The 22317-nt window shown below is 38.9% G+C and overlaps 1 protein-coding gene across 5 annotated transcripts in view; it reads left to right on the forward strand.

Annotated features, from left to right (window-relative positions):
- Nucleotides 1–22317, forward strand: part of TTBK2 (tau tubulin kinase 2) — a 137457-nt gene that overhangs the window by 105711 nt on the left and 9429 nt on the right. For all 5 annotated transcript variants that reach the window (XM_055435349.2, XM_055435351.2, XM_055435350.2 and 2 more), the window contains 5 exons: nt 780–937; nt 5117–5333; nt 7570–7781; nt 9535–10123; nt 19341–20614. In XM_055435349.2, coding sequence (XP_055291324.2) covers nt 780–937; nt 5117–5333; nt 7570–7781; nt 9535–10123; nt 19341–20614 — 2450 coding nt within the window. The remainder of the gene's footprint in view (nt 1–779; nt 938–5116; nt 5334–7569; nt 7782–9534; nt 10124–19340; nt 20615–22317) is intronic.

Consider the following 22317-nt stretch of genomic DNA (forward strand, 5'->3'; position numbering starts at 1 on the left):
CACTCCAGTGTTCTTGCCTGGAGAATCCCAGGGATGGGGGAGCCTGGTGGGCTGCCGTCTATGGGGTCACACAGAGTCGGACACGACTGAAGTGACTTAGCAGCAGCAGCAACTTAGATATGGGCACTTCGCTGGTGGCTCAGATGGTAAAGTGTCTGCCTACAATGCGGGAGACTCGGGTTCAGTCCCTGGGTTGGGAAGATCTCCTGGAGAAGGAAATGGCAACCCACTCCAGTATTCTTGCCTGGAAAATCCCATGGACGGAGGAACCTGGTAGTCTGCAGTCCATGGGGTCACAAAGAGTCGGACACGACTGAGCGACTTCACTTTCTTTCTTTCTTCCTTTCTTAACCTAAATATACCAACTGTTAACCTTGGTCACTTAAGTTGAAGCATATAAAAATATTCCTTTTTGACCAAAAAAAAAAAAATTGATCACTTAGATGATTGAATGCACACATAGACATATAATACTTATTTCCCCTTGCCAAGTCATCACAAAGTAGGTTCTGTGTATGATGCTTCATTATTTATCTTCCTTCATAAAATACATTGTCCTACATAACTAAAAATCTGTATCTCAATTGAGAAAAATCAATGCTAATTGAACATCATCATCCTTATGTAGTCCTTATTCAAATTTCCCTATTTGTATCATCAGCCTTTTTTAAAAAGTGATACTACCAAACTAACATAAGAGTCTGTGGTGCTTTCTCTTATAGAATAAAGTGACTGTGTTCACTGTGGGCTTACTCCAGTTTTTTCCTTTTGTGATTTAGCTTCTTACATCCGTGTTTGACAACAGCATCAAGGCCTTTGGAGTAATTGAAAGTGATCCTTTTGACTGGGAGAAGACTGGAACTGATGGCTCCCTCACCACAACTACTACTTCCACCACTCCTCAGCTGCATACCCGTTTGACCCCTGCGGCAATTGGGTATGTCCTAAACAGATGGTTCAGCAGTCTTTCCTAGATGCATTCTATTAGCAGAAATGTCTTTTATTTCATCCAGGTTGTCTCAGATGACCAAATGCGAAGACATAGGGATGCCTTTGGGTTTCCTGGAATTACCATTGCTCTTATACATGACTTTGTTCACATTTACTTTTCTTAGAAAGTACTTATAGGTTATACTGTGAAATGGCAGCTTAGAGCTTGTGTTGCTTGTTAATGTCAGATGTACAGAAGGTTTTCTTCAAAATGCATAGGGGCATTTGTTGCATTTACTACTAAAGGATATATGGGATCCTGGAAACAACAAGCCACAATTATTTCTAACTATCTTCAGCTTAAGTTTAGTGGGAACAAAACATGTAGCTATTCCTCTTATGAAAGTGATTAATTTTCAGAGTGTGTTAGAAAGAGGTTGGTATTTTTTTGTTATTTAATGTCTTTTTCTCTACATATGCATTCATACAGTTGCTGTGTTATTTTTTATTTGGGGAAAGTTGTCTCTTTTTTTCTGACCCCTCCCCCCCTTTTTTAAAACCTGTTCTCTAATTGCTTTAAACTGGCTTAAAAGAAAGAGCAAATAGGGAAAAATCATACAGTCACCTAATTGGGATTCTCTATCACTAATCCATTGCTTTCCTTTTATATTGAGATGAGATACTAGAGCTTATTGACTCAGAAAAGCTTACATGGACCCGTAGAATTAGAGGTGGTATCCCTAATTAGTCTGTGTGTTAGTTGCTCAAACGTGTCCCAACTCTTTGTGACCCTTTGGACTGTAGCCGCCAGGCTCTTCTGTTCATGGAAATTCTCCAAGCAAGAAAACTAGAGTGGGTTGCCTTGCCCTCCTCCAGGGGATCTTCCTGACCCAGGAATTGAACCCGGGTCTCCTGCATTACAGGCAAATTCTTTACCGTCTGAGCCACAAGGGAAGCCCAGTTAGTTAGTCTAAGAGTTCTTAAATGTGAGACCCTGACTAGCTACAATAGAACCACCATACATGTTTGTTTAAAATACCTATTTGTAGGACTCAGAGCCGACCTACTAAATCAGAATGTCTAGGCATGTGGAACAGAAGTTCATACATATCAGATGTTTCTCATGCTTATCTGGTTTTGGAATCCATCACCCTGTTCCAGCCACTTCACTTTACAAATAAGAAACTAAATAACAAAAGATTAAATAAGAAAATGGGACTAAGCATTTAAAAGGTAAATATCCAAAGGTGACCATTAAAACAAAAAGGCAAACCTTCTAAAATATATATTCTTTAAAGTTTTAAAGTACAAAGAGTGACTGTCTTATAGAGAATATAGCAAAATACTCATAAAATACTGTAACAGGATTAAGATCAAACTTAGCAGTCATCAACATAAATATGCATGGGCACATCTATTAAAAGATTTTTAGTTCCGTTTACATTGCTGTATACAAGAGATACACTAATAAAAACACATTTCAGAAAGGGATAGACAAAAATAAATCAGGAAAGTGGAAATAGAAAATAGCAATCCTGATATCAAACAATGTAGCATTCAAGTAAAGAAAAAGAAACCACAGAAAGCATTAAAAGTTACAGAGATGGAGGGGTACTTTTAATGCTAAATGTCACAATTCACAAATGGGACATAGTATTTATTAATATTTAGTTGCCAGAATCACAGAAGTAATCTTTCAGTTCAGTTCAGTCACTTAGTCGTGTCCGACTCTTTGCGACCCCATGAATCACAGCACGCCAGGCCTCCCTGTCCATCACCAACTCCCGGTGATCATCAAACTCATGTCCGTAGAGTCAGTGATGCCATCCAGCCATCTCATTCTCTGTCGTTCCCCTTCTCGTCCTGCCCCCAATCCCTCCCAGCATCAGAGTCTTTTCCAGTGAGTCAACTCTTCGCATGAGGTGGCCAAAGTATTGCAGTTTCAGCTTCAGCATCAGTCCTTCCAGTGAACACCCAGGACTGATCTCCTTTAGAATGGACTGGTTAGATCTCCTCGAAGTAATCTTTAGAAAGCCACAAATACCAGAGATTCAAAGATACAAAGAAACACACTAGTAACTGGAGATTGTAATACAGTTCAGTCTGTGTTCACAATTGAGTTCAAGATTGAATTCAGCTGAATGAAGAATAAGAAACACAGTAGACAACACAGGAAAGTAGTCCTTAGGCATATTTTTCAACTCCTATACCCTGATGATAGAGATTCAAGTGCCCCTGGTATATTCATAAAAACTGATCAGTTATCAGGTCACCAAACAGAGGTAGTTCCACAAAGCAGAAATGTTACATTATCTGATCACACTGTAATAGAAACAGATATTGTTTACTAACAAAAGAGTGTCAAAGGCCCTTCCACCTGGAAACTTAAAAACCTTCTATCAAACTACTCTAAGGTAAAAGGGGAAATGGAAACTGAGATTATAGGAAAAATATTGATAACTAAAACACTCCATATCAGAATCTGTGGGATACATTTAAAGCCAAGATAAGGGAAAAATTGATAGCATTGAATAAGGGGATACGTAATGTCAAGATGTCTTATTACTGATGATATTAATGTTGGTAATCTGGTTAAGGTGATGTTAGGTTTTTTTACCATAAAGTTGCTATTTTTCCCTTTGTGTTTTACTACCCAGGATACTTTGAGGCTGCTTGAATATACTTATTTTTCATCAGACATTTGTCTACTCATTTTAGTATCCTTCTTGCCTGCAAAGTATTAGACCCATAAGCCTACCATTTACTATCTGACTCTTTGAAAAAAAAGTTCACTGACCTCTGAGTTTTCTCTCTTTGCAAATGATATGGTCGAATACCTGGAAAATCCTAGAGAATCAGTGTTAAAGAGAAAAAGTGATAATTTATGTCCCACAACTCTTAGCTCTTCGTAGAGGGAGAAAGTGTAGAAGGTAAGAGGATGCTTTAGATCAGGAGTCAGCAAGCCTTACCTGTTAACTAAGGGCCAGATGAATATTTGTGGGCTCTGCTGTCGCCACCACCATTGCCTTTGTAGTGCTAAAGTAGTATAGCCAGTATGTAAACAAATGAGCATGCCTGTGTCCCACACATAGTGTTTACACAAACAGATGAACAGGTTTGGCTCATAGGCCCTAATTTGCCGACTCCTACCTTATATTATGGGAAAGGGCATGAAAAGGATGTCCAGTCTCATTTCTTGTCTTGACATCTATCCAGTTCTTCTGTATATCTTCTTAATGTTTATCCCTAATCTGCTTCTATAATTTATACCTTGCCTGCAAACACAGGCCATGTGCTCCTGTCACATATATCTTTCTTATTCTCACAGCATGACATACGTATAACACCTGGGCCTTCAGAGTGGTTCACTGAGAAGACATCTATTTTCCCACTCATAATAATTGTGTGCGTCAGTATAATCTGCTGAAGGCATTTTTTTCCTACTTTTAGACATTGCAGATCCCTTTAAGAAAAGGTTTTACTGTGTGCTAAATGTTACGTTCAGTCAGCAATATTAAAAAAAAAAAAACTGTAGTCTATAACATAAAACATACTAGTTATAGAACATCAGACCCAGCAGGGGCCTGATCACTTAGTGAGTTATAACTGAGAACTAGAAAAGCCCCTCATGGGCCTGAAGCCTTGGGGAGTGATGACCAACTATGTAAATAGGACATGAAATTGCTTTGAAAGAATATATGGACAAATGCCAATTAATATTTTCTATTTTGTTCCTGGTCAGTTCATACAGAACCATATGAACTGTATAGTTAGAAAATTTCTTGTTTCCTCTTGAAAGCAAGAATCATAGCACAATATTTTTCTGTTTATAGTTTTTGTGATTCTCTAAGAAAAATAGGTTAAGAATAGAATATATTAAAATTCACAAAGAGCCAATAGAAAATAAATGCTTTTAAAGTGATTGCTAACTTAGAGAGTTGTTGTAGCAGAATTTGTGTTTTTAAATCAGCTTGAAAGTTCTGTTGATCAAAATGCCATTTATTTTGTAGAATTGGCATTCCCTAAGTTTCTGAGATTTTTGTTTTGTTCTACTTTCTTAATTATGTATAGACTTCATCATTTAAATCTAGAAACAAAATGTAGGATAGTCCCATAGTAATTTTTGATTCTGGTGTTTTTAAACTTCTGCCCTTTTTTCTTTCTTTTTTTCATTTATCACTTTCAGAATTGCCAACGCCACTCCCATCCCAGGAGACATGCTTCGAGAAAATACAGATGAGGTGTTTCCAGATGAACAGCTTAGTGATGGAGAAAATGGCATCCCTGTTGGTGTGTCACCAGATAAATTGCCTGGGTCTCTGGGACACCCTCGTCCCCAGGAGAAGGATGTCTGGGAAGAGATGGATACCAACAGGAATAAGATAAAACTTGGGATTTGTAAGGTGTGTATTTCTTGCATAGGAAATATCTGTCTCTGTCTTGTTTTTCTCCTATTGGTTTAGCAGAGTATCATGATTCTCAATTTTGAATAAGTAGAACAGTCTGTTGCTAGTTATTTATATATTAATGATTGCAGTATTTTTTGGTTAGTTTTGCCAATTTAATGGTCTTTCCAAATAAAACGGCAAGACTCTGGCCCTTTTCCATAGTGGAGACCAATGGAGGTCTAAGTGTTCATTCTGAAAACTGTCTCAAATGGAGGAGAGGAAATGAGGATTGGAAGTGGAAAGCATCAAATTGGTCATGAACTGACAAAGTGCATTTTGAATAAGTAACATGATTTTTTCTTCATTAGAATTGGAAGCAGGTGAACTTCCCTGGTAGCTCAGACAGTAAAGCGTCTGCCTACAATGTGGGAGACCCAGGTTCGATCCCTGGGTCGGGAAGATCCACTGGAGAAGGAAATGGCAACCCACTCCAGTATTCATGCCTGGAAAACCCCATGGACCAAGGAGCCTGGTAGGCTACAGTCCATGGGGTCGCAAAGAGTCCGACACGACTGAGCGACTTCACTTTCACTTTTTCACTTTCCACTTGTAGGAATGGGGAGAGATACAGATTTCTGCATTAAATGATTTTTAGTATACTATCTTGGGGTAGATTGTCCCTAAATTTCTCTTCAGTTTTACTGTTTCCGGTCATTTCTATTTTCATGGACAATAAGATGAAGATAAATGTGATGGAGGGACAGTGAATTACAAATAAGTTAGTTTTTGGTACTTCCTGTCTTTTTTAATAATGATTCAGTTGGGAAGGAGGTTAACGTTTATAGATGTAAAATGAGACTCCTGGCTGATATCTGTTAACAAGACTGATAGACAGTTGGCTCGTCGTTCTTTGTGAATGGGAAATATATCCTAAAAAGAATCTTTGTGATCACTTTTAAGGAGCTTGGCCTGTCTTTGGACAATACATACTATATTTTCAAACTATATAATTTTAAAAAATTAACAGAATGTGAGAGTCATTTGCAGAAACATTCTCTGCGTTGAAGTGATGTGCTGCCCTGTGCGTCTGGCTGTTGGTAAGAACTTTCTGGACTAGCGAAAGTGAAGTCGCTCACTCGTGTCCAACTCTTTGTGACCCTGTGGACTGTAGCCTACCAGGCTCCTCCGTCCATGGGATTTTCCAGGCAAGAACACTGGAGTGGGTTGCCATTTCCTTCTCCATTCTGGACTAGTAGTAGTCAGGAATAAGTAGTGAAAAGTAGTCAGGAAGTTGGTGTCAGATTTTTGTAGTGTTACCTCTGTCTGTCTTTATAGTACCAGAAGCAAACTGTTCTTTTTCTTCTTATCTGTGTGGCTGGTGGGAATTTTAGTTGCCCAATCTTGGATTGAACCTGGACCCAAGGCAGTGAAAGCTCTGAGTCCTAGCCACAGAACCACAGGGAATTCCTGGGAGCAAACTGTTCTTTTTTTTTTTAACTCATTTTTTTTTTAATTGAAGTATAATTGATTTATAATGTTGTGTTAATTTCTGCTCTACAATAAAGTGATTCAGTTATGCATGCATATATATATATATATATATTCTTTTAAAAATATCCTTCACCATTATGGTTTATCATAGGATACTGAATAATAGTTCTCTGTGCTGTGCGGTAGGGCCTTGTTGTTTATCCATTCCATACATAATAGTTTGCATCTACTAACCCCAGCTTACCACTCCACCCCTTCCCCCATCCCCTCCCCCTGGCAACCATGAGGCTGTTCTCCACGTGAGTCTTTCTGTTTCATAGATAAGTTTATGTGCGTCATATTTTAGATTTCACGTAAAAGTGATATCATACAGCATCTGTCTTCTCTATCTGACTTACTTCACTTAGTATGATAATCTTTAGGTCCATCCATGTTGCTAAAAATGGCATTATTTCACCAGAATATAAAACACTAAAATACTGAATCTGAGAATAAATTTAGAAAACTTGTTTATCATGTCAGTGTATGGCAAAACCAATACAATAATTAGCCTCCAATTAAAATAAATGAATTTTTTTAAAAAAGAAAGCTTATTTAATAAAGAGTTAATAGTCTAATAGTAATGAATTAAACTAGCCAAAATATCCTAATCTTCTGAAAAAACATCTCAAACACTTGCTTATATTGAAAGACTTCAGTGATTCCTACCATGTATAGTGATTCGACTGTTTTTCATGTTTTTCTTTAATGTTTTGCCTAGGCTGCTACTGAAGAGGAAAATAGCCATGGTCAAGCAAATGGTATTCTGAATGCTCCAAGCCTTGCTTCCCCAATTCGTGTCCGGTCAGAGATTACTCAGCCAGACAGAGATGTTCCATTGGTGCGAAAGTTACGTTCTATACACAGCTTTGAGCTGGAGAAACGCCTGGCATTGGAACCAAAGCCAGATACTGACAAGTTTCTTGAGACCTGGTATAAAATAGTTTTTCTTTTTTCAAAGCAACTAAAATACTGTTGTTATTATTAATTTCTATTATGTAAAATTTTTCAAATAAGGAGTTCTTGCATTTTTGTAATGCTGATTTGATAAAGGTGTCATCATCATCCATGTTTTTTAGTTAACATTATCATTCTTAATGTGACTTTCTTTCTAATATTGTTCCCAGTCCTGTAACATAGAGCCTTTGGCTGTGGGAGCTGGTAACTTCCTAAGACTAGGTAGGAATTAAATGAACATTTTGAAATGACTTTGGAAGGTGATCTCTCTTATTGGAATGGAGGGGTGTAAGTTAGAGAGGGCCTAGGAAAGATGGCAATAGGCAAAAAGGTGGAAGAGTACATGAAGCAGGGGAAAAAGTTATATATATACAAGTGATAGGCAGTTCAATTCAATGAAAGCCTTCTATGAATAAATGCTATAGGAAAAAGAGACGTGATTGTTTATTGTTCTACCTAGACAAAAGAAAAGATGGAACTTCAGAGAGCTATATACATAGGTAACCACTGTTTGTAGTTCATGGTTATAAGGCCCGTTATCTCCATTTGTGATTTAAAAAAAATACTGAAACAAAACTTTGAAAAGAACTTCAGATATATTTTTGAATTATAGAAGGCTTTTGCAATATTAAGACTTGAGTGGCTTTAATAATAGTAACATCCTTCAATATATATCCCTGGTGATTACTGTCAGTAATGATTATGAGGTTAGAAGTGCCATGTATTTGACTAACATAGTAGCTATGGTGTCTGAAGACAGTTCAGCCACTTCTGGACTAGTCCAGTCTAGCTTCCATTTAAGCAGTCCTTCATAGCTATGTATTCTTCACATGGTACTCATTCATTCTCACAGCTATGTGATGTAAGCTTGTGTCTATGGTGATGTGATCAAAAGGATGTGCTGAGGCAGTGTTTAAACATTTTCAGTTGTGCATGAGATTGGGAATAAAAATAAAAGTGTGATAGGGATAAAAGCTTAGTTTGGGAAAGAATTAGTCTGACAAAAGAATGGAACTAAAAGAGGGTCCATGCTGAGAGAAGAGCTGAGAGACAAGACAGAGTTGAGAACAGAAGTACTCTGAGAAAATGAGCTCAAGCCAAAACATGGAATGAGTTGGGAACAGTGGAAGGAAGTGAAGCACCTGATTACAAAGGAGAGGAACGGGGTATTGCTTCAACTGCTTCCCTGCAGGTGAGAGCAGTTCTCAGAAGCCAGTGCAGCCAAATATCGCCAGTCTCATTATTGCCTAACCCTGTCTTTGGAGGAGTTTATTTGAATGAATATACATTTATATACCTCTCTGAAGACAAAACAAGTTCAGAAAGTATTTGCCTGATGTGTCCTCATTTCCATTTTGTAGGGCTTCTGCTGAGGCAAAAGCCCCTGGTAAGTTTTCCCTCAGTCCCTCAGAGCAGAGAGAAGAGGGCAGTGTGATTGCCTTGGCAAAGCAAAGATGAAATGGATCACACAAGTCACCCTAGTTAACCTGGTTAAGATTCTCTCCTGCCTGGCAACAGGAGAGTCATCTTCTTCCCATGGGCTCTGTCTTCCAAAACAGGATTATGACAGGTGGGGAAGAGCATTATTAACTTGTGAAATGTTCTTAATGCTTTATCCATATTGTTTTCTCTCATCTATTGGTAAATATTAGTTCTGTATAGAGCATATAGGTTATATAGTAAGTATTTTCCCTAGGACAAATAAGTAACTTGTACTCATTTTCTTAAGCTTGGAGAAAATGCAGAAAGATCCCAGTGCAGGAAAAGAATCTACTCTCCCTGCTGTGCTTCATAAGCCTTGTGTTCCAGCTGTGTCCCGTGCAGACCACATCTGGCACTATGATGAAGAATATCTTCCAGATGCTTCCAAGCCTACCTCTGCCAACACTCCTGAGCAGGCAGACGGTGGTGGCAGCAATGGATTTGTAGCTGTTAACCTGAGCTCCTGCAAGCAGGAGGTTGATTCCAAAGAATGGGTGATTGTGGACAAGGAACAGGACCTTCAGGACTTTAGGACAAATGAGGCTTTAGGCCATAAAACAACTGGAAGCCCTTCCGATGAGGAGCCCGAAGTCCTCCAAGTCTTAGAGGAGTCGCCTCAAGATGAAAAGCTCCAGTTGGGTCCTTGGGCAGAAAATGATCATTTAAAGAAGGAAACCTCAGGTGTGGTCTTTGTGCTTTCTGTGGAGTGCCCTGCCACTGCTGCTTCAGAGCAATATACAGATAGGCTAGAACTCCAGGCTGGAGCTGCTAGTCAATTTATTACAGTGACACCCACAAGTCCAATGGAGGCACAAGCGGAAGGACCCCTTACAGCGGTAAGTTATTCGCTCCTGTCATTTTTCTGTCATCCACTCAAGGTGCTATTAAAAAAGGATTTATCAGCTAAGATTTCTCAGTGGAGGCCTAATTTTGGCACATGGGTATAAGGGAATGGGGCTTCCCTGATAGCTCAGTTGGTAAAGAATCTGCCTGCAATGCAGGAGACCCCAGTTCAATTCCTGAGTCGGGAAGATCTGCTGGAGAAAGGATAGGCTACCCACTCCAGTATTGTTGGGCTTCCAACTTGTGGCTCAGCTGGTAAAGAATCTTCCTGCAATGCGGGAGACCTGGGTTCGATCCCTGGGTTGGGAAGATCCCTCCTGGAGAAGGGAAAGGCCACCCACGCTAGTATTCTGGTCTGGAGAATTCCATGGACTGTATAGTCCATGGTGTCGCAAAGAGTGGGACATAACTGAGCGACTTTCACTTTCACTGTAAGGGAATGATGTCTGGGCTAATTTCTGTAGTTAATCTCCCATTGCGAAATTTCTCAAGTGTGGTGGTTTTCTGACAGGATAAGCAACCTAATATGTGAAATGTCATTATAACCTAATTTCAGAATAACATAATTAGACCCCAAGAAGTGTCTATATATGTATATATAATAATATTTTTAAAAAATTTGTAATTCTAGAAATTTTTATATTTTATATGAAGATGGCGTATATTTAACTATTCATGGTTTATACTTTATACTGTACACTGTTACTGGGTATCATTTTTTGTTTCTTCTGCATAACCTTCACCCAGAAATTTCTCATATTTTACATTCATTCCTTTTAAACAGTGGTTTTCCAACCTTTTTTCCACATTTAATTTTTATTTTGATAGTAGTTCTCTACCTTTAATGTCCATTGTTCACAAAATAGAGTCCCAGCCTCACTTCCATAGCTTCTGCTTCAGGAGGTCTGGGAGAGTGAGAACCCAGGAATCTGCATTTTAACAAGCAGTTGAAGATAATTGTGATACAGGCCTTCAAAGGAACATTTTGAGGAAACTCTACTTTTTGCACTAAGTCTGGGCATTTAGATGGGGATACCTGTTACCCTGTTATTATCAGTAAGCACTGGTGCCCTCTGACTACGTGAGACCCACAAAAGCCAGATCCAGAGGCAGTAAGGAACTGTATGCAAATCTCAGGCCAGAGCAGGTGTATCTGCTTAGATGGGTGGAATACCAGGCTTCCTTAAATGCCACAGTCATCTAGCAATGATCTCTTCCAGCTCACCAGTAACAGCATTGTTCCCCAGGCTGAAATGTTTTTGGTTAGAACAGAACTACACATGTAAGATACTAAGTGTAAGTATACTAGGTGTAAGATACTAAGAAAAGGCAACAAAATTTGATTTTGTGTACAGCTCAGTAGGAATTTACCTGCACTTCAAAATAGAGAAATAAATGCTTGTCTCTTTCTTCATCAGAGTCAGTTAGTCTTTCCCTCTTTACAAGTTATTAACTGCATAAAGTGACCTAGCCGAGGGAACAAGTTGGGGCTGAAATCTGGCCCAAACTTTGCTGGCTGAACTGTGCATCTTTGTTTAGGGCTGTTTCCTCTTTGAGAGGCATTCTTTTCCAAATTGTACAAAGGTGCCTGTGGGCTAAAGGCAGATCCTCCCTTCCCTGAATTTCTTTTTCCACAGCCCTCCCTGCTGCCTCTTCCCATTCATTCCCTCTTTCCCCCTTGCCAGATTCAGTTTCTTCTTCTCTTTGACCCTTTTAGCTATATACTCACTTGCTCAAGTGTTTTTCCAACAGCATCTGCTGTGCTTCCCTTCATAAAGGCTTGCCTTGGCTCCCTTCCACCTGGTGTTTTTTTTCTCTCCCATCAATACTGTTCTGTCCATTAAAATCGTTCTCATGATTCTCTTGCCTGGAAAATCCCATGGACGGAAGAACCTGGTGGGCTGCAGTCCATGGGGTCGCGCGACTGAGCGACTTCACTTTCGCTTTTCAGTTTCATGCATTGGAGAAGGAAATGGCAATCCACTCCAGTGTTCTTGCCTGGAGAATCCCAGGGACGGGGGAGCCTGGTGGGCTGCCGTCTATGGGGTCACACAGAGTCGGACACGACTGAAGCGACTGAGCAGCAGCAGCAGCATGATTCTCTTAACACTATCTGCAGTGTTTTCTCTATCAAGCTTTTGAAAGACTTGTGTATTATATTTGATAGTATGCATTTGATCTTATTTACAGATATCTTTAAATAAAAATCTTTTTCCTAACTGAAGGTCTCTTAAATATAAGCTGCATCAATTGTACACTTATGTCTAAGGTACTGAACTTACCATTTCCTTCATTTTGGGGAGCTTGGGATAAAAATATATCTTGGTTCTTTTCTTGCGGCCTACATTCAGAGTTCACTTTTGCAAGCAGATAGTATTACTTCCCTAACTTAACTGCAGACATATTAAATAGGGAGTGCTACCAGTTAGTCTCTCTAGATCTTTTGTAGCTTTGTTTATATGCTCTAGCTTAGATAGTATGATAAAACACACTTTACCATTCTATCTGAATATTTTAAATTACGACATATCCTGATGGGAAACAGTTTATATCTTTTTCATTCAAGCTTGCTTGTTTGTTATGATGATGTGAAAGGAAAAATGTCCTGGTATCTTAAAATATGTAAGAACTATGAAAATAGGCAATGCAAAGTTTATCTATATTACAAATATAGCTAGCATATTAAATTAACTGATGACAACTTCAGCTGTCTTTAATTCTCTCTGTTTCTTAGCACTGATTTATGAACTTTGTTTAGGGCTTTCCTTATCCATTCACATGAAACCACTAGTTATCACATAGCATGTATAAAATTTTTAGTATACACATAGCATGTATATATTTTGAAAGATGGATAAATTTGCTAGGTTGAAAAGAAATTGGTTTGAGTTTGTTTTTGGAAATTAGATTTTTTACCCATCAGGGTAAATGATTATGAAGTTGAACACACTACTAATCATTTCTAAAAAGATGCTGAACAATGCAGATTTACAGGGATCAGAATAAGACTAAGCTTTGGTTTATAGGAAAGATATTAAATTATGTTTTGATTAGCAAATGGAGAGGCAAAATTAAGCTGGCATAAATGAACAAGTGTAGAGAAGGAAACTGAAATAATTGCTCTGAAAGAGGTCTGACTACTGGACCAGAATGGCAGTGATTGTAGTAAAGAAGGTGACCAGTTTCAGGTGGTGTTGGGTAATCACTGTTGGTAGGGAGAAGTTGGACTTGGGTCTTAATGTGGAAATGGAAGAGTTATTCCTTGCAGAATATTGTGGCAGATTGTACCACACAATCTCTTGGCTCTAGACAGTCCTTTAGAAAAACAGTGCATTTTACTTTGCACATAGTATATATTTGACTGGAGAATAATAATACCACCTATATGTTACCTATTGCTAGGTAACAAAGTACCCCAAATTTATCTCAGTTGTTCTGACTCTTTGCAACCCATGGACGGTAGCACTCAGGTTCTTCTGTCAGTGGAATTTTCCAGGCAAGAATACTGTTTAAACAATAGTTGTTATTTCACACTTTTTCTGAGGGTTGGGAGTACAGGAGTGGCTTAGTCTGTTAGGTCTGGCTCAGGGTTTCTCATGAGGTTGCTACCAAGCTATTAGCCAGGAAAATCATCATATGGTTTGACTGGGCTGGGAAGATCCACTTCCAAGGCCATTCACGTAGTTGTTCGCAGGCCTCAGTTCCTCACTGAGTGTTGGCCAGAGGCTTCAGTTCCTAACCGCTCAGGCTTTCCATACTTGACACGGCAGCTGGCTCTTTCAGTGAGTGAGGAGAGAGACAGAGACTGGGGAGGCTTGGTGGCAGAGAGAACACCCTCCACCAAGGTAGAAGCCACACTGTCTTTTATAACCTGATCTCAGAAGGGGCAGTCATCACTTCTGCCATATTCTGTTAGTCACACAGACCAACCTTCCTCATATCAGGGGACTGTAATTACTGAAGAACTTTACTCATTGACTGTTTTCTCAGACGTTCAGAAGAAGAAAGCAGGGGTTGGGGGTGTAAAATAATGCATAGGGAGGGAGCAGGACAAGAAGAGTCACATAATATTTTTGTAATCTGTCTGTCAGCATCTATTAAGAGGATTACTCTGACTGTGTTACAGGAATTACTAATACCAGTACTAGGAGATTCAGGTCAGCAGTTGATTACATTGACTTAATTCTGTTCTTTTCAGTCCTTCAGTTTATTAAGTGTCTGCTAAGTTCCAGGTTTTATGCTATACCTTAGGGATAAACAATTGGTATCGTCCTGTTAGGTTGACAGTGAAGACCTGAATCTAAACAGTTAATTTAAACCACATGAGGTGATTGTGGTGGAGCTGTGTACACAAATGAGGATAGATAAATCTGCCTAGGACAGGAGCATGCAATGTTGGGTGTTTTAATTGTCTCTTATTTTCTGATTTTATTTACCATTGTTGTTTAGTCACTATGTCACATCTGACTGTTTGAGACCCTATGGACTGCAGCACACCAGGCTTCCCTGAGTGTCTCCCAGAGTTTGTTCAAACTCATGTCCATTGAGTCAGTGATGCCATCTAAGCATCTCATCCTCTGTTGCCCCGTTCTCCTCTTGCCCTCAGTCTTTCCCAGCATCAGGGTCTTTACCATGGTGAAGATATGTTACTTTCAAAAACAGGAGAACTTTGAAGGAAAAGTTAGCTGGAAGGAGATGCAGGAGTGTCAAGCAAAGATCTCAGCATGTACAAAGGCACAGAGGCTTGAAACACCAAAATTCAGAGTATTTAAATAAGTAAGCCAGAATGGTAAGGCAAAGAAAGGAAGCTGAAGATGAACTGCACAAGTAAGGTGATAAAGGATGTTGGCCTGCCATGCTGAGGTATATGGGCTGCAAGACAGGAAACTGCCAGGTTTGAGGGAGGGGAGTAACATGGTCTTTGTGAGCCATGTAGAGAGAATGGGTGCGGCAGCAGCCAGTGAGAAGGCTTTGCAATTAGTTCAATCAAATGTGAGGGCTTGCATTGTGAATTGTGAAAATCTCAATGAAGACATGAGAGACAGTTCGGTCGTGCAGCTTACCTGAAATAGTAGCTTCATGTGACTTTTCCAGTGTCCACTGAATATTTGGAGCCCTCGTACACCTAGAGTGACTATATTAAAGCTCACAGAGTGACTCAGTTTCCACTGAAAAGTGAATGAGCCATGTAATATGTTGGTAGATGTATACTTTAATAGTATGTAAAGGTAAAAACTTTTTGGATTGATTGCCACCTAGTTGATTGCTTACCAGATGGCTCTAGTGGTAAAAAACCAGCCTGCCAATGCACGCGACATAAGAGATCCAGGTTCAGTCCCTGGGTCAGGAAGATCCCCTGGAGGAGGACATGGCAACCGACTCCATTATTCTTACCTGGAGAATCCCATGGACAGAGGAGCCTGGCGGGCTACAGTCCATGGGGTTGCAGAGTCAGACATGACTTGCAATGGATTTTGTGGGAGTTGAATGCATGTGCATTAACTAGGGAGTGACTAAGTGTCCTCTGTCTGACCATGGATTTCTCTTTTGATCTGGAAATTTGAGTCACTATAAGTATGGAAAAGTTTTGCTTCTATGAGTTTACATCTCTAGAATTATTTATATATATATACACACATATATATGATACATTATTATATGTATATAACTATATATTAATATGTATATATGATAGTTTAATATATGAACAGTCAGAGAAGACTAAAGACTGGGTGGACCAATTTGGGGAGAAAAAAAAGCCCATTGTGAATTGTTCAAATGAAAGATTGGACTATCACTTAGGAGAAGCTTCATGGAAGGAACTCAGGCATCCAGTGTTGATTTACTCATATGTTCAACCTTTACTGAGCATCTGCTGTGTGTCTGGTACTGTGCTAGGGATCAAGAATTCAAAGCCCAGTGAGTCTTCTCACTATTTAAGTATGATAGATGCTGTGATGGAAACCTATAGGTTGTGGAAGTTGGGGATCGTTGGACTCTATTTATCCTGAAAGTGTCTTCCAATATTGTATGAAGGGGCTTGAAAACTATTAAATCCTATAGCCATGTGTGCAATATATAATTATAGGCCCACCAAGAAATACTTATTTCAATCCGTCTTTTCTGGGACTTCTAAAAAAACTTTTACTCATAGTTTTTGGCACTTGTGTAAAGTATTATATATAAAGATGCTTTAAATAAAAGAAGTCTACAGTGAAATTTGAATAGCCCAAAGAAATTTGAATGGTTAAAATTTAATTTCTTTAATAGACCCAGAATTTATTCCTATAACCCAGTTATTCTTCCTGTAGTAGGAACCCATAAATTAATACCTCTGTCTCTTCTAAATTATTTGTTAGGAAAACAAAATGAAATATAGATATTTTGTATAAACCACATTGCTTTCATTTGGAAGAGAGACTATTTGGTATAGATGTTGGATTTACCACATTTTTTATTATCTTAATAGCATTACCCTTGAATGAGAGGAAAGGAAAAGGATAATTTGTAAGTTAAAGTGCAAATAATTGATTTGCAGTTTGTCTCTTGCTGTGTGGCCAGTTCTAAACATCGGGTAACTGTAAAATAATGATGCTACTTTATCAGAACTAAAAAGTCGTGAGACTGATACTAGTCACACTCAGGACTAGGCATTAATACAAATAAAATATGAAAGAAATGGAAAAGATTGAGGTCATTTTCTAGTTTTGTAGAAAGGTGTACTGATACAATTAGAGAACAGAAGAAAGGAAGTGTTTGAATTCATGCCTTAATGAAATGTTTGTGAATTAGAGAGTTAAACCTTTAAAAGATGCACATGGCTTATGGGCAGATCATTAATTTAGACTGTTTATAGAATGTCCTGAGTATAGGAATTGCTTTTGTCTCTTTATAGTCTAATGTTAAGGAAGCTGTTTTCATCTATACTTAGAATTAGCTTTCTTTATTTCTACCTGCAGCTATTGATCTTTGGTTTTGCTCATCTTAATGTTTTGTGGATTTTTTTGTTTTATTTTTCAGACTCAGTTTCCAAGACTTCATTTAAGAGTGTGTAGTAGAAGTCAGTAGGCTTTCCCTTTGAAGGAAGGACTTTCAAAATCCTAGAATCCTGTCCCTGACTTTTTTTTTTACTGTGTTTTTCTTCATGTGTAAAATTTGTGTTAGTAGAAGTACTCAATTAAAATACCAAGCAGGTATGAAATGGAATCAGTAAAAATGATTTTAGGAATATTTTATAAATTAAAGTGCTATATACATATTATATGACAGTAATTTATGCAGTTTATCATACTTGCTCAGAATCTTTTCAAAAAAATTAATTCTTCTGTCTGGTGGTTCATATATCTTTTCTGTATACAAGATTATCACCTCTTTTGTCATATCACACATATATATACATATGTATCCTGAATTCAGATGAATTAATCTCAAAAGTACATTGATTCCCTAACTTCAATCCTAGAAGACCAATGGAGTGTTACTTTTGTAAATAATGCTGATTTCATTTTGGCTAATGTACTTGAAATTACATATAATAATGAAAAGACTTGGTTTATTTTGAATGTAAATATAGTCATCTCCCTAGTTATTTGGTATTTAATACCATTTCATATCTGATTTTCTTATCACCATCATTCTTGGGTCTTAAAAAGTAATTTTGAAGAGTAAATAACTATAAATTTTGGTTTCAAAATCATTTTTAAAAATATTAGAAAATTGCCATCTGCCTTTAGTATAATGAAAGAGAGGTACAGGTATAAGGTGACTTCCTGAAGGGTGACAGCACCAATAGAACTTACTACCTCTTTCCCAAGGTCATTGTAGGTGTGACTTATTGTGAGAATTCATGTCTGAACTCAGCCTGTCTTGAATTAACCTAACAGAGCCTAGCAGGACACTGTTTCCATTCAGGAGCTATTCCAGGACATTAGTAAGGTGTTTTCTCCCTGGGCTGGGCTTAGGGCAAGCTTTGCACGTTCTTAAACCTAACGGTATTCCTGACACACAGAGAAACAGATCTAAACAACTTATCTGACTCCAGCCAAATGGATTTTTAAGTGTCATTGGACTAGAGGTAGGGTCTAAGTGAAATCTCCCGTGACAGCTCCAAATTCATTTCACTTTGATTTCAGACCAGTTTCCATAGTTTTATTACAGCTTAATGGGCTTCATTAAATAATCGGAATTACTTTCTCAAAAAGGCTTTTTTCTTACCAGTTTATGTAGTTGACATTTTCTGCCTCCTCACACATTTTAATAAATGTGAAGATGTAGGTGTCCTTAAGAAAGGACATTCTTACTAAATATTGAAACTTATTCATATAGAATTGAAATGACCTCTGTAGAAGGATGATAGAATTTCAGTTATCATAAACTTGACCTTAAAAAATTAAATAAGATAACAAAACATTAGTAACATCTTCATGTTTGCTTATAGGAAAATATCAGTTATATTGATTGGTAGAATTTTTGGGAACAATAAATGCATATAAATTTGGAGTTTTTCAACTTAAAATAATTTGCTAATAATTATTCCCTATGATCCTGTATCTGGATTCTGGCAGGAAATAGCTGGGACACTCAAAGGGACTTGGAGAAAATTTAATGAAAGGACCTTTTTACAGATGTGTGGGTACAGTTTAAGAGAGCCAACAGGAACAGAAATAGAGGGAGCTATTGAGTTTTCCGAGTGCTGAAAGAGAAGGAAGAGGGCAGTTAGCAGAACCTGCAAAGAGTCATATCTATAGGAGGGGGCCACATAACAGAAGCTGTGGTAAGGAGTGTTAGAATGTACCACCAAAGCTGCATTCCCTCAGGAGGAAGCCAGGAGAAGTAACATTCAGATCTTTCTCTCCTCCAATTCTCTGATCCTCTGTTGGTGCTGCCCATTGGACAAACACAACCAGAAATCAGAAGACAAGGGAGCCTGGACAGTGCAGGCAATAGAAGTCACTCTTCAGAGCACAGAACAGGATGAAGAGGCAGAGGTGAACTTAGAGGAAGGCTGCTCTGTACAGTTTCCTAGTAGGGGAGCATGAGTATCATGCATTTTTATTCAGAATTATTCACTTGAAGTATGAGTTGGGCAAATCCGGTTGGGATCTGTGTTCCTCTTAGAAAAAATCAGAATTTGAGTTGTCAGATCTCAACTCATGGATCATTTATAATTCTACATGATTGCATTTAACTTTTTTTCTCCTCTCTCTCCAGATTACAATTCCAAGACCTTCTGTGGCATCTACACAGTCAACTTCAGGAAGTTTTCATTATGGTCAGCAGCCAGAAAAGAAAGACCTTCATACCATTGAGCCCACTGTGGAACTTTACTCTCCAAGGGAGAACTTCTCTGGCTTGGTTGTGATAGAGGGCGAACCTCCTAGTGGAGGAAGCAGAACAGACTTGGGGCTTCAGATAGATCATATTGGTCATGACATGTTACCCAATATTAGAGAGTATGACAGATCCCAAGACCTGGGACCAGAAGACCTTCCTGACCATAACAGACTGGCTATGAGAGAATTTGAGGGCCTCCCTAGGGAATTGGAAGAGAAAAGCATTCTTGTAGGGTCAGATAATGAAGACGAGAAATTAAGTAAAGGGCAGCATTATATTGAGATCTCCCCTCTCCCGGGAGACTTGGTAACAATGGAAAGGGATCACTCAGCTACTAATGAACCTCTTGATGTGACAAAGACACAGACTTTTAGTGTGGTGCCAAATCAAGACAAAAATCATGAGATAACGAAGCTTCTGGCAGTTGGACCTTCAGAAGTATCTCCACGAGTTATTGATGCATATGTTGAAGAGCAGATAGGCCAGGTGGCAGCAGTGCAAAAAAGTAAGATATCTAAGGAGGATGACATCAAGGGTGAAGACTTGACGAATCATTCCGGAGACCTCTCTACTTTTTTGCACCAAGAGGGTAAGAGAGAGAAAATTGCCCCTAGAAATGGAGAGCTATTTAATTCTGTTTCAGAGAGTGAACACTGTCCCCCATCCCGGAAGGATGTGGGTAGGTCATCCTTTGTAACTAGACACAGCCGAATCCCTGTTCTAGCACAAGAAATAGACTCAACTTTTGACTTATCCTCTTCAGTCTCTGCAAAAGAAAAGCTCCTCCAAAAGAAAGCTTGCCAGCCAGACCTTGTCAAACTCCTGGTGGAGAAAAGGCAACTCAGGTCTCTCCTTGGGGACCTCTCAAGTGCCTCTGATAAACTGCTAGAGGAGAGATTAGCCACTGTTCCTGCTCCCTTTTCCGAGGAGGATGTCTTCACCCCCTTTTCAAGACTGGCTGCAGACTCACACCTGAGCAGGTCAGCCGAAGACAGCTTTCTGGCACCCATCATCTCCCAGTCCAGAAAGAGCAAAATTCCAAGACCAGTTTCATGGGTCAACACAGATCAAGTCAATAGCTCAACTCCATCTCAGTTCTTGCCTCGGCCACCACCCGGAAAACCACCTATGAGGCCTGGAGTAGAAGCCAGGTAATGCTGTGTCCTCTCCTTTGTTAAGCGTGCTGCATGATTTCTGTGTCTGCTTGATTATATCTCTTCATTGCCTGCTTCTGATCTTCCTTCTCTGTCTTTCCCAAGCCGTACAGCACAGTGTAGTTGAAGTGTTCAATTTGATCCCAGTTAATTCTTAGCTCTCCCACTTTCTGTAGTATGAACCCCAATTTCCTTATCTGAAAGATGGGTAAAACATTTGCTTAATTGTTTTGGGAGGAGGAAATCTGGTGGCATATGTCAAGAACTTTGTTTAGTGCTTATTCATTTCAGTTCAGTTCAGTCGCTCAGTCGTGTCCGACTCTTTGCGACCCCATGAATCACAGCACTCCAGGCCTCCCTGTCTATCACCAACTCCCGGACTTCACTCAAACTCATGTCCATCGAGTCGGTGATGCCATCCAGCCATCTCATTCTCTGTCGTCCCCTTCTCCTCCCACCCCCAATCCTTCCCAGCATCAGAGTCTTTTCCAGTGAGTCAACTCGTCGCATGAGGTGGCCAAAGTATTGGAGTTTCAGCTTTAGCATCAGTCCTTCCAATAAACACCCAGGACTGATCTCCTTTAGAATGGACTGATTGGATCTCCTTGCAGTCCAAGGGACTCTCAAGAGTCTTCTCCAACACCACAGTTCAAAAGCATCAGTTCTTCGGCTATCAGCCTTCTTCACAGCATGCAACAAAGGTTCTCTTCCCCAGTCCATTTTAATGAGATAGTTGGTAATTTTCTAGTTTGTTTAGTCAGAATCCCGTTATAACAGATGTCATTATGACGTCAAGTTCTAGGGAAGAATACTTGTCTATAATTTGACGAATGGATCCTGGTAACAGTTATACTTATCTGATGATAATTAAATTAACAAAAAATCCTATAGGGAGTTTCCCTACATCTGATGATATATACAACCACACATAATAAAGATATTGCCTTAATATTTACTGTATGGTATGCTTGTATATTGAAATATTCTTATTTGTAGTTGACCAGGGAGTGATTTTATTTTGAAGAGGGGAAAATAATTGGGAAGTAATAAACCAATTAAGAGTGCTTTCCTTGGAGCCATTACTCACTTTTCACAAAGTAGAATGGTCTAAACCCTTGGAGAAGAAAGTGAAAGGATAGTCTTTTAACAAAAGCAAAGCGAACATCAGAATAAATTTACATGAAAATTATAGCCTGTTTTAGATAACACAATAGGCCTCCTTCTGTTACAAAGATTTCTGAAGTATATTAAAGTGAGGTTCTCTCTGTATCATTACTCAGCAGAAGTTGCTGTTCTTACCTAAAGTAAGTTCAGTTTTGACTTGCCTTAGGGTTTCTTTCAGGTTCAAAGGTAAACATTGGACTTGAAATGACCATGGGACTAAACTTCAACAGGAAAAATGGTGATGAATAAATAGCAGTCATTTAGCTGAGACATTTTAAAAAGATTATTCCATGAACAGTATTCACACATCACCTGGTTCTTTTTTGCTTGCGTCTATGCTTAATAGAGATAGTATATCTATGGCTTGAGCTGCTTTGAACTGCAGCTCAAGTCCAAATCTTAATTATCATCTACTATTTAGAATTTTGCATGTGCCTTAGAAGTAGGAACTTGGTAACTTGATAACAAAGCCAAACATGTGGCATTGTGTCAGATACTACACAGCTGATCAGCCTGAAACAGGGAATTCAGTGGGA

This window comes from Moschus berezovskii, chromosome 9 (assembly GCF_049115385.1).
Source record: "Moschus berezovskii isolate FMDL1 chromosome 9, NW_MosBer_1.0, whole genome shotgun sequence".
Taxonomy (NCBI): Eukaryota; Metazoa; Chordata; class Mammalia; order Artiodactyla; family Moschidae; genus Moschus; species Moschus berezovskii.